General features: G+C 44.3%; 1 protein-coding gene across 1 annotated transcript in view; it reads left to right on the top strand.

The window, feature by feature from the left end:
• Positions 1-13,851, top strand: part of sorcs2 (sortilin-related VPS10 domain containing receptor 2) — an 879,651-nt gene that overhangs the window by 702,027 nt on the left and 163,773 nt on the right. The window contains exons 11-12 of the mRNA XM_085964704.1: positions 4,337-4,439; positions 13,553-13,629. Of these exons, the coding sequence (XP_085820830.1) occupies positions 4,337-4,439; positions 13,553-13,629 (180 nt within the window). The remainder of the gene's footprint in view (positions 1-4,336; positions 4,440-13,552; positions 13,630-13,851) is intronic.

The following is a 13,851-nucleotide window of genomic DNA, read 5'->3' as shown; positions in this document are numbered from 1 at the left end:
TTATTTTCTAACGGAGCTAAAAATAAACTTACCTTTCTATAAAGTATTTAAAAATAATAAACCTGTGGAAAAAATGTTTTAATTTTAATTAATTCACCACTTACCTTGTAAAAAGCAGGCCTTACGACTGCTTTTTAAATGTGTAAATTCTGGAGACTTACCCTCCCGGGAAAACCTGCAAAAAAAAACGCAAGTTCGATGCGCACGTGCAGCCTCTCCTGCGCACGCGTTCGAACTCTGAACCCCTTCTTTCAGGGGAGCGGAAGTGCCGGTTTCCCGCGCATGCGCAGTGCATAGTTCTGGGCCAATATCTAGTGTAAAAACCCAACACATTACAAGGGGCTGAGGACCTCAAGCACCACTACTGACTGAGCTGGCCGACTGGGCCTGCGGCAGGTGGTGAGAGAACCAACACGAGGGAAAAACCTACTTGACCTCATTCTCACCAATCTACCTTTCGCAGATGCATCTGTCCATGACGGTATTGGTAGGAGTGACTGCCGCACAGTCCTTGTGGAGACGAAGTCCCATCTTCATACTGAGGACACTCTCCAGTGTGTTGTGTGGTACTACCACCATGCTAAATGTGATAAATTCAGAATAGACCTAGCAGCTCAAAACTGGGCATCCATGAGGCGCTGTGGGCTATCAGCAACAGCAGAATTGTATTCCACCACAATCTGTAACCTCATGTCCTGGCATATCCCTCACTCTACCACTACCATCAAGCCAGGGGACCGACCCTGGTTCAATGAGGAGTGTAGAAGAGCATGCCAGGAGCAGCACCAGGTGTACCTAAAATTGAAGTACCAACCTGGTGAAGCTACAACACATGCATGCATGCTAAACAGCAGAAACAGCATGCTATAGACAAAGCTAAGAAATCCCACGACCAACGGATCAGATCAAAGCTCTGCAGTCCTGCCACATCCAGTCATGAATGGCGATGGACAATTAAACAACTAACGGGAGGAGGAGGAGGCTCCATGAACATCCCCATCCTTGACATGAGTGCAAAAGACGAGGCTGAAGCGTTTGCAACCATCTTCAGCCAGAAATGCCGAATGGATGATCTATCTCCGCCTCCTCCTGAGGTCCCCACCGTCACAGAAGCCAGTCTTCAGCCAATTCGATTCACTTCATGTAATATCAAGAAATGGCTGAGCACACTAGATATAGCAAAGGCTATGGGCCCTGACAACATCCCACCTGCCGTGCTAAAGACTTGTGCTCTAGAACTAGCTGCGCCTCCAGCAAAGCTGTTCCAGTACAGCTACAACACTGGCATCTACCCGACAAAGTGGAAAATTGCCCAGGTATGTCCTGTCCACAAAAAGCAGGACAAATCCAATCTGGCCAATTACCACCTCACCAGTCTACTCTCAATCATCAACAAAATGATGGAAGGTGTCGTCAACAGTGCTATCACGTGGCACTTACCAAAAACCTTCTCACCGATGCTCGGATTGGCTTCCGCCAAGACCACCGGGCTCCAGACCCCATTATAGCCTGGGTCCAAACATGGACAAAAGAACTGAATTCCAGAGGTGAGGTGAGAGTGACTGCCCTTGACATCAAGGTAGCATTTGACTGAGTGTGGCATCAAGGACCCGTAGTAAAATTGAAGTAAATGGGAGTCGGGGAAAACTCTCCACTGACTGGAGTCATGCCTAGCACAAAGGAAATGGTTGTGGTTGTTGGAGGTCAATCATTTCAGCCCCAGGACATCGCTGCAGGAGTTCCTCAGGGCAGTGTCCTAGGCCCAACCATCTTCAGCTGCTTCATCAATAACTTTCCCTCCATCATAAGGTCAGAAGTGGGGATGTGCGCTGATGATTACAGTGCTCAGTTCCATTCGCTACTCCTCAGATAATGAAGCAGTCCACGCCCGCATGCAGCAAGACCTGGATGACATTCAGGCTTGGGCTGATAAGTGGCAAGTAACGTTCGTGCCACACAAGTGCCAGGCAACGACCCTCTCCAACAAGAGAGAGTCTAACCACCGCACTTGACATTCAACGGCACTACCATCGCTGAATGCCCCCCCCCCATCAACATCCTGGGGGGTCACTATTGACCAGAAACTTAACTGGAACAGCCACATAAATACTGTTGCTACAAGAGCAGGTCAGAGGCTGGGTATTCTACAACGAGTGCCTCACCTCCTTACTCTCCAAAGCCTTTCCACCATCTACGAGGCACAAGTCAGGAGTGTGATGGAATACTAATACTAAAGCAAAATACTGCAGATGCTGGAAATCTGTAATAAAAACAGAAAATGCTGGTAATACTCAGCAGGTCAGGCAGTACCTGTGAAGAGAGAAACAGAGTTAACGTTTCAGGTCGATGACTTTTCGTCAGTGTGATGGAATACTCTCCACTTGCCTGGATGAGTACAGCTCCAACAACACTCAAGAAGCTCGACACCATCCAGGACAAAGCAACCCGCTTGATTGGCACCCCATCCACCACCTTAAACATTCACTCCCTCCACCACCGACGCACCGTGGCTGCAGTGTGTACCATCTACAAGATGCACTGCAGTAACTCGCCAAAGCTTCTTCGACAGCACCTGCCAAACCCGCAACCTCTACCACCTAGAAAGACCTGGGCAGCAGGCACATGGGAACACCATCACTTGCAAGTTCCCCTCTAAGTTACACACCACCCTGACTTGGAAATATATTGTCGTTCCTTTATCGTCGCTGGATCAAAATTCTGGAACTCCCTCCCTAACAGCACTGTGGGAGTACCTTCGCCACATGGACTGCAATGGATCAAGAAGGTGGCTCAACCCTACTTTTTCAAGGGCAATTAGGGATGGGCAATAAATGCCGGCCTTGTCAGCGGTGCCCACATCCCAGGAACGAACTGAAAAATAATACACCTAAGGAAGCAAGGCACCTCACTTAGCAACCTGGTTGAGAAAAGTAATTAAACTCATCAAATACTCTGTTAACTGAATGAGCTCTCTACTATGGATATTTCCGAATTGGGAAAAATTAACCAGTTCCAGAAAACAGAATGTTCTATGGTCAGTGAATTTTTCTTTTCACCCCACAGTCGTATTTCCCTTGAATGTGTTCATTTTCATACGAATAACACACCAATTTGGTGTTAATAATCTAAGTAAAGATTTTCTGGTAAAAAAATATGTATGCATTCTCACTATCTTTGTGTAAACTACAGAAAAAAGCCTTTACAATGAGAGCACTACTTTATGCATGTGTCCTTGGCAACATACTGCAAATTAAGCCGTATTACTGAGTGTCAGCTGTCAGGAAACCATACTGATTGTGCTGCAGGTCTCAGAAACAGCAGATGGTTAGGGTGTTTTGCGATAGAGTTATTTTGACCTGGTGTTTTGTTTTTTGCACAGTGTATATTGTTGTGGTGTTTTTATTTCTGTTGTGGTTGTCTTAGAGTAACTTTCTAAAAAGAAGTATGAATCTGTTTTCCTGTACGCCATATGCGTGTTACATGTCATGAGTCCAATGATACCTCTTTGTGTTTTTAAAGCTTTTTCTATTGAACTGTCAGAACTAAATCTTACACCAGAACATGGAATCATAGAACAGCACAGTACAGAAGTAGGCCATTTGGCCCATCAAGTCTGCTCTGACATTCAATTAGATCATGGCTAATTTGTACCTCAAGTCCATGGACCCACCTTAGCTCCATATCCCTTGATACCCTTACCTAACAAAGATCTATCGATCTCAGGTTTGATAGCTCTAATTGTCCTAGCATTTACAGCCTTTTGGGGGAGAGAATTCCAGATTTCTACTGCCATTTGTGTGAAAACGTGCTTCCTGATTTCCCTCCTAAATGGCCTAGCTCTAAGTTTAAGATTATGTCTGCTTTTTCTTGATTTTCACATCAGTGGAAATAATTTCTCTGTATCTACCATATCAAATCCTTTTAACATTTTAAACACCTAGATTAGATCACCCCTCAATCTTCTATACTCAAGGTAATACAAGCCAAGTTTATGCAGCCTGCCCTCATAATTTAACCGTCTAAGCCCCAGAATCATTCTGGTGACTCTGCGCTGCATCCCCTGCAAGGCCAATATATCCTTCCTGAGGTGCGATGCCCAAAACTGAATGCAGTACTTCAGATGTTTAAAACGTGCTGAGAATTGTGTTAGCCTAAATTAGAAAACCTTACTGGTTATGTCATCTCAGTCCGTATTGTTTCTTGGTTTGTGTTGTGTCAATTAGAAACAAGCTTCGAGAAATACAGATAAAGGAATATGTTTCATACAAAGTAATGAATTAAATGAAAATGATCAAATGGCCCTAAAATATGACATTATTGCTTGTCTTTTCTGTAGCCTGAATGCTCTGTTCACCTGCACCTGCGCTGGGCTGACAACCCATATGTATCAGGCACTGTTCACACCAAAGATTCTGCACCAGGACTTATTATGGGAGCAGGTAAAACTGATTATTTGGATAAGTTATATTTAATGAAAGGTTTAATCTCTTTTTTAAAAAAAAGGCTTCTTCTCTGGAATGTATTTTGGAATGAGTTTAAAACTTGAATGGATTCACACACACATGTGTAGGATGTCATCCAAACAGGGGTCACCCACAACAGCACTGTCCCTTCAAAGATTTGACTTGTTGCTGGGGCCATGTCTTCCCCACTCCTGCTGTATATTTAAGCCTCTTTCTGGAAATGCACCTCAGTTCTTTTCCTGCCATCATCAGCAGCAGTTCTCACTGTTTTCACCAAAACCAGGGAAAGTTCACCATCACCATATTTAACCAGTACTGTCATATGCAATCACGTGATTCTCTCAGGTAAAAAAGTGCTTCTAAAACCATTAAAGGTGCCTTTGGCTTAGCGGGACACCGTGACCCCCACGTGAAAAAAACTTGATGTTTTGTCTGGCATCTTCTCATGGTACTGCTGTCTTTCTGGGGCTGCTTTCCTCAGCTTCACGGTGTCAGGACCATGCTGCGCCAGTTCTCCATCACAGAACCATAGAGAGGGGCACAGTCTAATACAGCATGATGCAAGTGGCCACTGAGTACACAGAGCAAGCCCTAAGCAAGCAGCTGCCACACGTAGCTTGCTGCCACTCGCACCATGCACGTGCATATGAGCTGCTCTCAGACTTGCTGCACAGGGAGGGGAGTGTGAACACACACATTCACTCACTCACTCACTCACTCATGGTGGCTGCCTGGACAGGAGCAAAAACAAACCAGCATCAGTGTGGAAGTGATTCAGCCACTGACAATTTAGGCTATTCCTGAATCAGCTGTTTTCCAGGACTCCATACAAACAGCACAACAAGGTGTTGGAAAAGCTGACTGCCCACTGCAAAAGCAGACAATTAGTAATTGTGCATACATTACTGCATTTGGTTTTAGTTTTCACAGAAAAACAAATTGAATTGCAGAATATGATCCCAAGCCCGAAAGCTTTCTCCAGGCAACTAAACATCCATGCCACCCAGCTCATTCAAGTGACAAAAAGCAAGAATTCCTGCAGGTATAAATGGGGAAAAAGAAATACAATGCGAAGCTGTGTGATTTGCGAGATCACTATTCGATTGCAGGACAGGGTTGACCATGTGAAACAGACCTCAGTGGACAGTGCAGTCAGGAAGGAGCAGACCCAGGCAGCCACCACAGTATCAGATGTGGTGTCAGCAGCTGCAAGGCCACCTTATGACCAATAGTGGGTTAGTAAAGAATCATCTTTATTCCAGGAAACACTCCGTGCCATTCAGCAGCCAGCCACCTCACCTCCTTCACAAAGGGGAAGCACAGGGGTAAAAAAAATACTGACTGGAAATAAATGTCTGTAATGGGATTTTGACTTTGTGCAGAGTTCATTTGTCCTGGGGAAAATGTATATAGCAAGCAATGAATGGCTGCACATGCATGTTGGCTGGGATCAAATAGCTGATAGTGGTGTATATAGGTTTGCTGTGCCAATTCATTAAAAATAGTTACAGGTAGACTATCCTTTATCTGCACTTCCGAAAACCTCTAAAAACCGAAAGTTTTTTCGTGGAGCGTAAGTCGTGCGCACGACATGACCTGAGTGGCGCCAAACATGACAGGAGTGGTCCGGGAGCTCTGCCTTTCCCTGTGAGCAGGGCAGAGGGTCACAGAGTTCCCTCCTGGGTAGGAGATTGCAGGCCGAGCCGGGCAGTGTGAAGGAGGTACCGGGAGAGTGAACCCAACAATACAGCGGCCCGTCCGATAGCTGCAGCGGCCCGTCCGATAGTCTTTTCTTCCCCCCCCGACCTGATTTGCGGGCCAGCTTAGTGTAGGAGTCAGCCGATATCTGGCTTTCCCACAACTGGTGGCGGCAGTCGAGCCCCAGACCTGCGCTAAGTCAAGGAATTCAGATACGGAGCAGGGGGAGCCGGAAACCTCGATCTAACGGCAGAAATCAGCAGCCGTTTTGTTTGGTTTTTTTTCTTCCCCTAGCATTTTTTTTCTTCCCCTAGCATTTTTTTAAACAGTCAGGCTGTGGAAAGAGTCTCTGTAGCTTAGCAACAGCTTCAGAGATGCTTCCAAGGCAGGGCCCGAGTGTTTACAAGCACAGTGTTTGTTGTCAGAAAACCTTCTGAAATCCGAAAAATTCCGAAAACCGAAACACAGCTGGTCCCAAGGTTTTCGGATAAAGGATAGTTTACCTGTATCAATACTTGTGCAGGGTGACTGAATTTTAAATGAATGGGTTGGCTATTATATGTTGTTGGATTTGTCGTCCTTCCTGCAGCTCTAGTGGAACTGGAAATTCTGCAGCCTTGGGCCCATTATCAGCATCCTCTTCAGGGTTTTCCTTGGCCTCCTCTTCCACCTACTGTTTGATTATTTCTGTTCTGACAGCTTAATTCTGCAGCATGCCACTATCTCTTGGGATACTTTTTTTGGGTTGTACAGTAGGACACTATCAGACCTATGGGGGAGCATTTGGGGAAGAGTGATCATAATAGCATCAGGTTTAGAATAGATCTGGGAAAGGACAAGCAACAATCAAGTGTAAAATTACTTAACTGGAGGAGGGCTAACCTCTGAGTTGAAAAGGGATCTGGGCCAGGTGGATTGGAATCAAAAATTGATAGGCAAAACAACAATTAAACAATGGGAGGCCTTCAAAGAGGAGGTGCTTCGGGTACCGAATAGACACATTCCCATGAGGGGAAGAGGAAGGTATCCAAAGCTGGAACTCCCTGGATAGCAAAAGATATAAAGATTAAAATGAGACAGAAAAAGGAGGCTTAGGACAATTGTACGGTTCATGATAGAGTAGAGAACCAAGCTGAATATAAAAAGTACAGAGGAGATCTAAAAAAGGGAATAAGAGGAGCAAAGAGAGAGTATGAGAAGAGATTAGAGGCTAAAGAGAGCCCAAAAGTATTTTATAAATGTATAAATAGTAAAAGAATAGTGAAAGGAAGGGTACCAAAATTAGGTACCAAAGAGGAGATATTCCTGTGGAGGCAGAAGGCATAGCTGAGGTACTAAATGAATACTTTGCATCTGTCTTCATTAGAGAAGAGGATCCTGCAGTAAAGGGGGAGGTAGTAGCTGTATTGGATAGGATAAAAATAAAGAGGAGGTACTTAAAAGGTTACCAGTCCTCGAAGTAGAAAAATCACTCAGTCCAGATGGGATGCATCCTAGTTTACTGAGGGAAGTAAGGGTGGAAATTGCGGTGGCTCTGGCCACAATCTTCCAATCCTCCTTAGATATGGGAGTGGTGCCAGAGGACTGGAGGATTGCAAATGTTACGCTGTTTACAAAGAAAGAAAAGAAAGAAAGATTTGCATTTCTATAGCGCTTTTCACGACCACCGGATGTCTCAAAGTGCTTTACAGTCAATGAAGTACTTTTGGAGTGCAGTCACTGTTGTAATGTGGGAAACGCGGCAGCCAATTTGCGCACAGCAAGCTCCCACAAACAGCAATGTGATAATGACCAGATAATCTGTTTTTTGTTATGTTGTTTGAGGGATAAATATTGGCCAGGACACCGGAAATAACTCCCCTGCTCTTCTTCGAAATAGCGCTGTGGGATCTTTTACGTCCACCTGAGAGAGCAGACGGGGCCTCGGTTTAACGTCTCATCCAAAAGACGGCGAAAAAAGGGGGCGAGGGATAAATGCGGCAATTACAGGCCAGTCAGCCTAATGTCAGTGGTGGGCAAACTTTTAGAAATAATGATCTGGGACAAAATTAATTGGCATTTGGAAAAGTATGGGCTAATAAATTAAAGTCAGCATGGATTTGTTAAAGGTGAATTGTGTTTGACTAACTTGATTGAGTTTTTTAATGAAGTAACGGAGAGGATTGAGGAGGGTAGTGTAGTTGATGTTGTGTATATGGACTTTCAAAAAGCGTTTGACGAAGTGCCACATAATAGGCTTGTTAGCAAAATTGAAGCCAATTGGATTAAAGGGACAGTGGCAGTGTGGATATGAATTTGCCAAAGGACAGAAAGCAGAGAGTAATGGTGAATGGTTGTTTTTCCAGACTGGAGGAAGTATACAGTGGTGTTCCCCAAGTGTCGGTATTAGGGCTACTGCTCTTTTTGATATATATTAATGACCTGGACTTGGGTATACAGGCCAGAATTTCAAATTTTGCAGATGACACAAAACTCAGAAATGTAGAAAATAACAGTTTTTTAAAATGTTCTTTCATGGTATGTGGGCGTAGCTGGCAAGACCAGCATTTATTGCCCATCCCTAATTGCCCTTGAGAAGGTGGTGGTGAGCCACCTTCTTGAACCGTTGCAGTCCGTGTGGTGAAGGTACTCCCACAGTGCTGTTAGGGAGGGAGTTCCAGGATTTTGACCCAGCGACACTGAAGGAATGATGATATACTTCCAAGTCAGGATGGTGTGTGACTAGGAGGGAAACTTGAAGGTAGTGGTTTTCCCATGCACCTGCTGCCCTTGTCTTTCTAGGTGTAGAGGTCACGGGTTTGGGAGGTGCTGCCGAAGAAGCCTTGGCAAATTGCTGCAGTGCATCTTGTAGACGGTACATACTGCAGCCATGGTATGCTGGTGGTGGAGGGAGTTAATGTTTAAGTTGGTGGATGGGGTGCCAATCAAGCGGGCTGCTTTGTTCTAGATGGTGTTGAGCTTCTTGAGTGTTGTTGGAGCTGCAACCATCCAGGCAAGTGGAGAGTATTCCATCACACTCCTTACTTGTGCCTTGTAGATGGTGGAAAGGCTTTGGGGAGTCAGGAGGTGAGACACTTGCCGCAGAATACCTAGCCTCTGACCTGCTCTTGTTGCCACAGTATTTATGTGGCTGGTCCGGTTAAGTTTCTGGTCAATGGTGACCCCCAGGATGTTGATGGTGGGGGATTCGGCGATGGTAATGCCGTTGAATGTTATGGGGCGGTGGTTAGACTGTCGCTTGTTGAAGACAGTCATTGCCTGACACTTGTGTGGCGCGAATGTTACCTGCCACTTATCAGCCCAAGCCTGAATGTCGTACAGGTCTTGTTGCAAGCGGTCACGGACTGCTTCATTATCTGAGGAGTTGCGAATGGCACTGAACACTGTGCAGTCATCAGCAACCATCCCCATTTCTGACCTTATGTTGGAGGGAAGGTCATTGATGAAGCAGCTGAAGATGGTTGGGCCTAGGACACTGCCCTGAGGAACTCCTGCAGCGATGTCCTGGGGCTGTGATGATTGATCTCCAACCATCACAACCATCTTCCTTTGTGCTAGGTATGACTCCAGCCAGTGGAAAGTTTTCCCCCTGATTCTCATTGACTTCAGTTTTACTAGGGCTCCTTGATGCCACACTTGGTCAAATGCTGCCTTTATGTCAAGGGCAGTCACTCTTGCCTCACCTCTGGAATTCAGCTCCTTTGTCCATGTTTGGACCAAGGCTGTAATGAGGTCTGGAGCCGAGTGGTCCTGGCGGAACCCAAACTGGGCATCATTGAGCAGGGTATTGGTGAGTAAGTGCCGCTTGATAGCACTGTCGACGACACCTTCCATCACTTTGCTGATGCTTGAGAGTAGACTGATGGGGCAGTAATCGGACAGATTGGATTTGTCCTGCTTTTTGTGGACAGGACATACCTGGCCAGCTTTCCACATTGTCGGATACATGCCAGTGTTGTAGCTGTACTGGAACAGCTTGGCTAGAGGCGCGGCTAGTTCTGGAGCACAAGTCTTCAGCATGACAGCTGGAATGTTGTTGGGGCCCATAGGCTTTGCTGTATCAGACTTCAGGAGGACACAGACAGATTGGTGAAATGGGCAGACACATGGCAGATGAAATTTAATGCAGAGAAGTATGAAATGATACATTTTTGTAAGAAGAATGAAGAATGATACAATTTTAAAGGGGGTGTATGTATACAAATCTTTGCAGGTGGCAGGACAAGTTGAGAAGGCTGTTAAAAAAGCATATGGGATCCTTGGCTTTATTAATAGAAACAGAGTAGAAAAGCAAGAAAGTTATGCTTTATAAAACACTGGTTAGGCCTCAGCTGGAGTATTATGTTCAACACTTTAGGAAGGATGTCAAGGTCTTGAAGAGATTTACTTGAATAGTACCAGGGATGAGGGACTTCAGTTACGTGGAGAGACTGGAGAAGCTGGGGTGGTTCTCCTTACAGCAGAGAAGGTTAAGAGGGGATTTGATAGAGGTGTTCAAAATCATGAACAGTTTTGATAGCGTAAATAAGGAGAAACTGTTTCCATTGGCAGAAGGGTTGGTAACCAGAGGACACTGATTTAAGGTGATTGACAAAAAAACCAGAGGCGACATGAGGAAACATTTTTTTACACAGCAAGTTGTTGTGATCTGGAATGCACTGCCTGAAAGGGTGGTGGAGGCAGATTGAATAGTAACTTTCAAAACTGAATTGGTTATATACTTGAAAAGGAAAAATTTGCAGGGCTATAGGGAAAGAGCAGGGGAGTGGGGCTAATTGGATAGCTCTTTCAAAGAGCCGGCACAGGCATGACAGGCGGAATGGCCTCGTTCTGTGCTGTATCATTACATGATTCTATCCAAGCAGTGGAGCCTTTTCTTCAGCAGCCCACGATACACTCTTATTTGTATCCCTGTGTAGCTGTTGGCATAGTCTGACAACTACTAGACTATGTAACTTGACTGCTTCCCCTCATCAAGATTCAGGTATCTTGATCTGGAGTTTGTCAACAACAGTAATACCCATGGTAGTGGGTATTTATCCCTTCTAAACCTTCTTGCCAATGATTTGTTTGGCACACTTTCTATTCTGCCAAGAAGTCTAGATCAACCAAGAGGCAGCTATTGCCTTGAAATGTTGATCTCAAGAGGCAAGTGTACGGAGTAGATTGCAATTGATTGTGTTTCCTGTGTGACCAATCCTTTCCTGACAGACTTGGGCATCCATCGTCAAAAAGCATGGACCCAAGGCATGTTGACCTGGCCATACATGTCTTGGCTCATAATCTGGCTCAAGTTCTGGGTGTTATGACCAGTCCTGCTGTTTGTGAAGGACCGATCTCATGACAACTTACTCAAGAATCTGGACATCATCATAGTGGAGTGCATAAACAATCAAGGATGCAGCTGTACAGGTGTGCCCAAGGCACTAGAAGTATAGCTACATTGATATTGGGCCAGATTTTGCTGAAAGGGTAATGGCGCCTGAATGACGTACGCCGTTATCGTGCGCAAATTGGGCAGCAACTTGTAGCGAGGAAGAGCTACCTTGTGAATTGCAAATCACCACAGTTTTCTGGTTGGTTTTGTGCCTCTCTGCTGTTAGCGTCGCAAAAACAGCACCTCGCGCTTAACCTCCCCATGATTTTCATGAAATTTCTGCATTTGCCCATTAAATTCGCCAAAGAAAGTTAAGTTATATAATTAGCAGCGTAAGTACCCTTTTAACAACAACATTATTATTATTGACTACCAATCAACCTCTCTTGCCCATAAAGTGAACGTGTGGCTTCTCAATCCTTCAGATTGTGAATTGCTTTAGGAGATTTTAAAACTGTCAAATGTTTTATTTTTTATTTTGTTTTCTTACTTTTCCTTTGTGTCTCTTTTCTCTCTCTCTCTCTCTCTCTCTCTTAAACCAATCTTTCTTCCCCTCTCTTTATTTCTCTCTCTGTACCTGATTTGACATTGAACTCTAATTCACCCTCCTTCTCAGTCCGTCTTCTGTTTATTTCTCAATCCTTTAATCTCATTGGTTAAGGAGATACACAGTTTGTCCCGTTGTTCACCAAGATCCCAGATGCCTTGTTACCCTCGCTCCGCTGTTATCAGCTCGCACTTCCAGCAACTTTGTGGACAAAAAATGTTAAAACCTAAACGTTCATGAACAAGACTAACTAATAGAACACGCGCGAGATGCCTCGCTCCAGCAAAACCTGGCGCATTATCCATACTTCTTGAGAGTAATGCTCTGCTCCCATCAAGGTGTGCAAATGATTAGCACTTCTGATGGAAATGTTCTTTTGTTATTCAGCAATATACAATAAAGGTAATGTTGGCAAATGATTTTTAAAAGCAACAAATATCCTTTTTTAGTGCATTGGTCATAATCATGAAACAATTTCCACAGCACTTAACTACCCAATCAACATTGTGCAGTATTTTATATATTTTTGGTTCCGAAGTTTAGATACTGATCTTGAGTCTATCAAGAAAAAATGTGACATTATTATTATTAATAAAGGAAAAAGTGTGTATTCGTTAACAGTGTCATTGTTTTGTAAAATTAACTGCTTTTAATAGCAGTTTCACCACAGTTGTTTGAATTTATGGACAGTTTAGGGGGTGAATTTCTTCAGGGCTTCACCTGCTGCACTGCATTAACTTCAATGGGAGTTTAGCAGAAATCCTGTAAATGGGGTTTCTGCTGAAGTGAGGGCGATGGAGCGGGAGAAGCCCTGAGGAAATTTGTCTCTTTCATTAACTCCAGTTTAAGCACTCCCCAGTCATGTGCAGCACAGTTACAGCTGAAGTAAAGCTTCCTCCACTCTGCCCCAACAATGTGCCCCAAGTCCAACCTCAAAAGAACACTATTAGTGTGACATTTTTTTTCAATTTCCCACACCAGCCACCCTGTGGCTTCTCTGAGTGAGATTGCCAATGTAGTGCCAGTTAGTGCCTCGTTAGGGACATGTTTATGCTGTCGGCTCTTGCCCACCAGCAACTGGTTCGCGGCTGTCGATGCTCATTTCACATAATAGCCTTACAGCCAACAGACAGAGACTTTCATTCCATCAATGTGGGATGGATTTAAACTCCGGTCTACCCAGTCCCCATCTGCAGCAGTTTCTCAAAATCGGAACACTCTTTAATTCTCTAATTTTACATTTCCTCCTTTTATGTCCCATTACATTTACTACTGAGAAGATGAATAAAATGTGTGCATTCTTTAGCAATGATTTCATTAAAATGCACAGTGCTCCAGCTGGTGGGAAAGGATGCTGAAAATAATCCCTCTGTCCATTCGCATGTTCGTAATAAGCAATATGTACACATCTGCTTAACACTTTTTTTGTCTTTACATAAAATAAAAGAATGACTTCTTGTCTCTTAGGAAACCTAGGTGCCCAGCTGGTTGAGTACAAGGAAGACATGTACATAACCTCCGACTGTGGCAATACATGGAGGCAGGCGAGTAAACTAAACCCAGCACTTTGTGCTGGGGCTTAAACTGGTCTGTTTTTGCCATTGATACACTGACTACTTTGTGCTAATGTGTTATGCAACCATCATTCAGACTTTTGTGTTGGTTCTCACTGTGTAGAGAGTTTTTCATAATTCAAACCAAACTGTAGCTTCAATGAAGTGTGTAAAATTAGGTTTTTCTGTTTTATATTCAATATTGTTGCATCT

Source organism: Somniosus microcephalus, chromosome 2 (assembly GCF_052327205.1).
Source record: "Somniosus microcephalus isolate GS21.2 chromosome 2, FLI_Smic_1.0, whole genome shotgun sequence".
In the NCBI taxonomy this organism is placed as follows: domain Eukaryota; kingdom Metazoa; phylum Chordata; class Chondrichthyes; order Squaliformes; family Somniosidae; genus Somniosus; species Somniosus microcephalus.
Note: the sequence above shows the minus strand (reverse complement) of the source record. Positions and strands in the feature narration are given on the sequence as shown.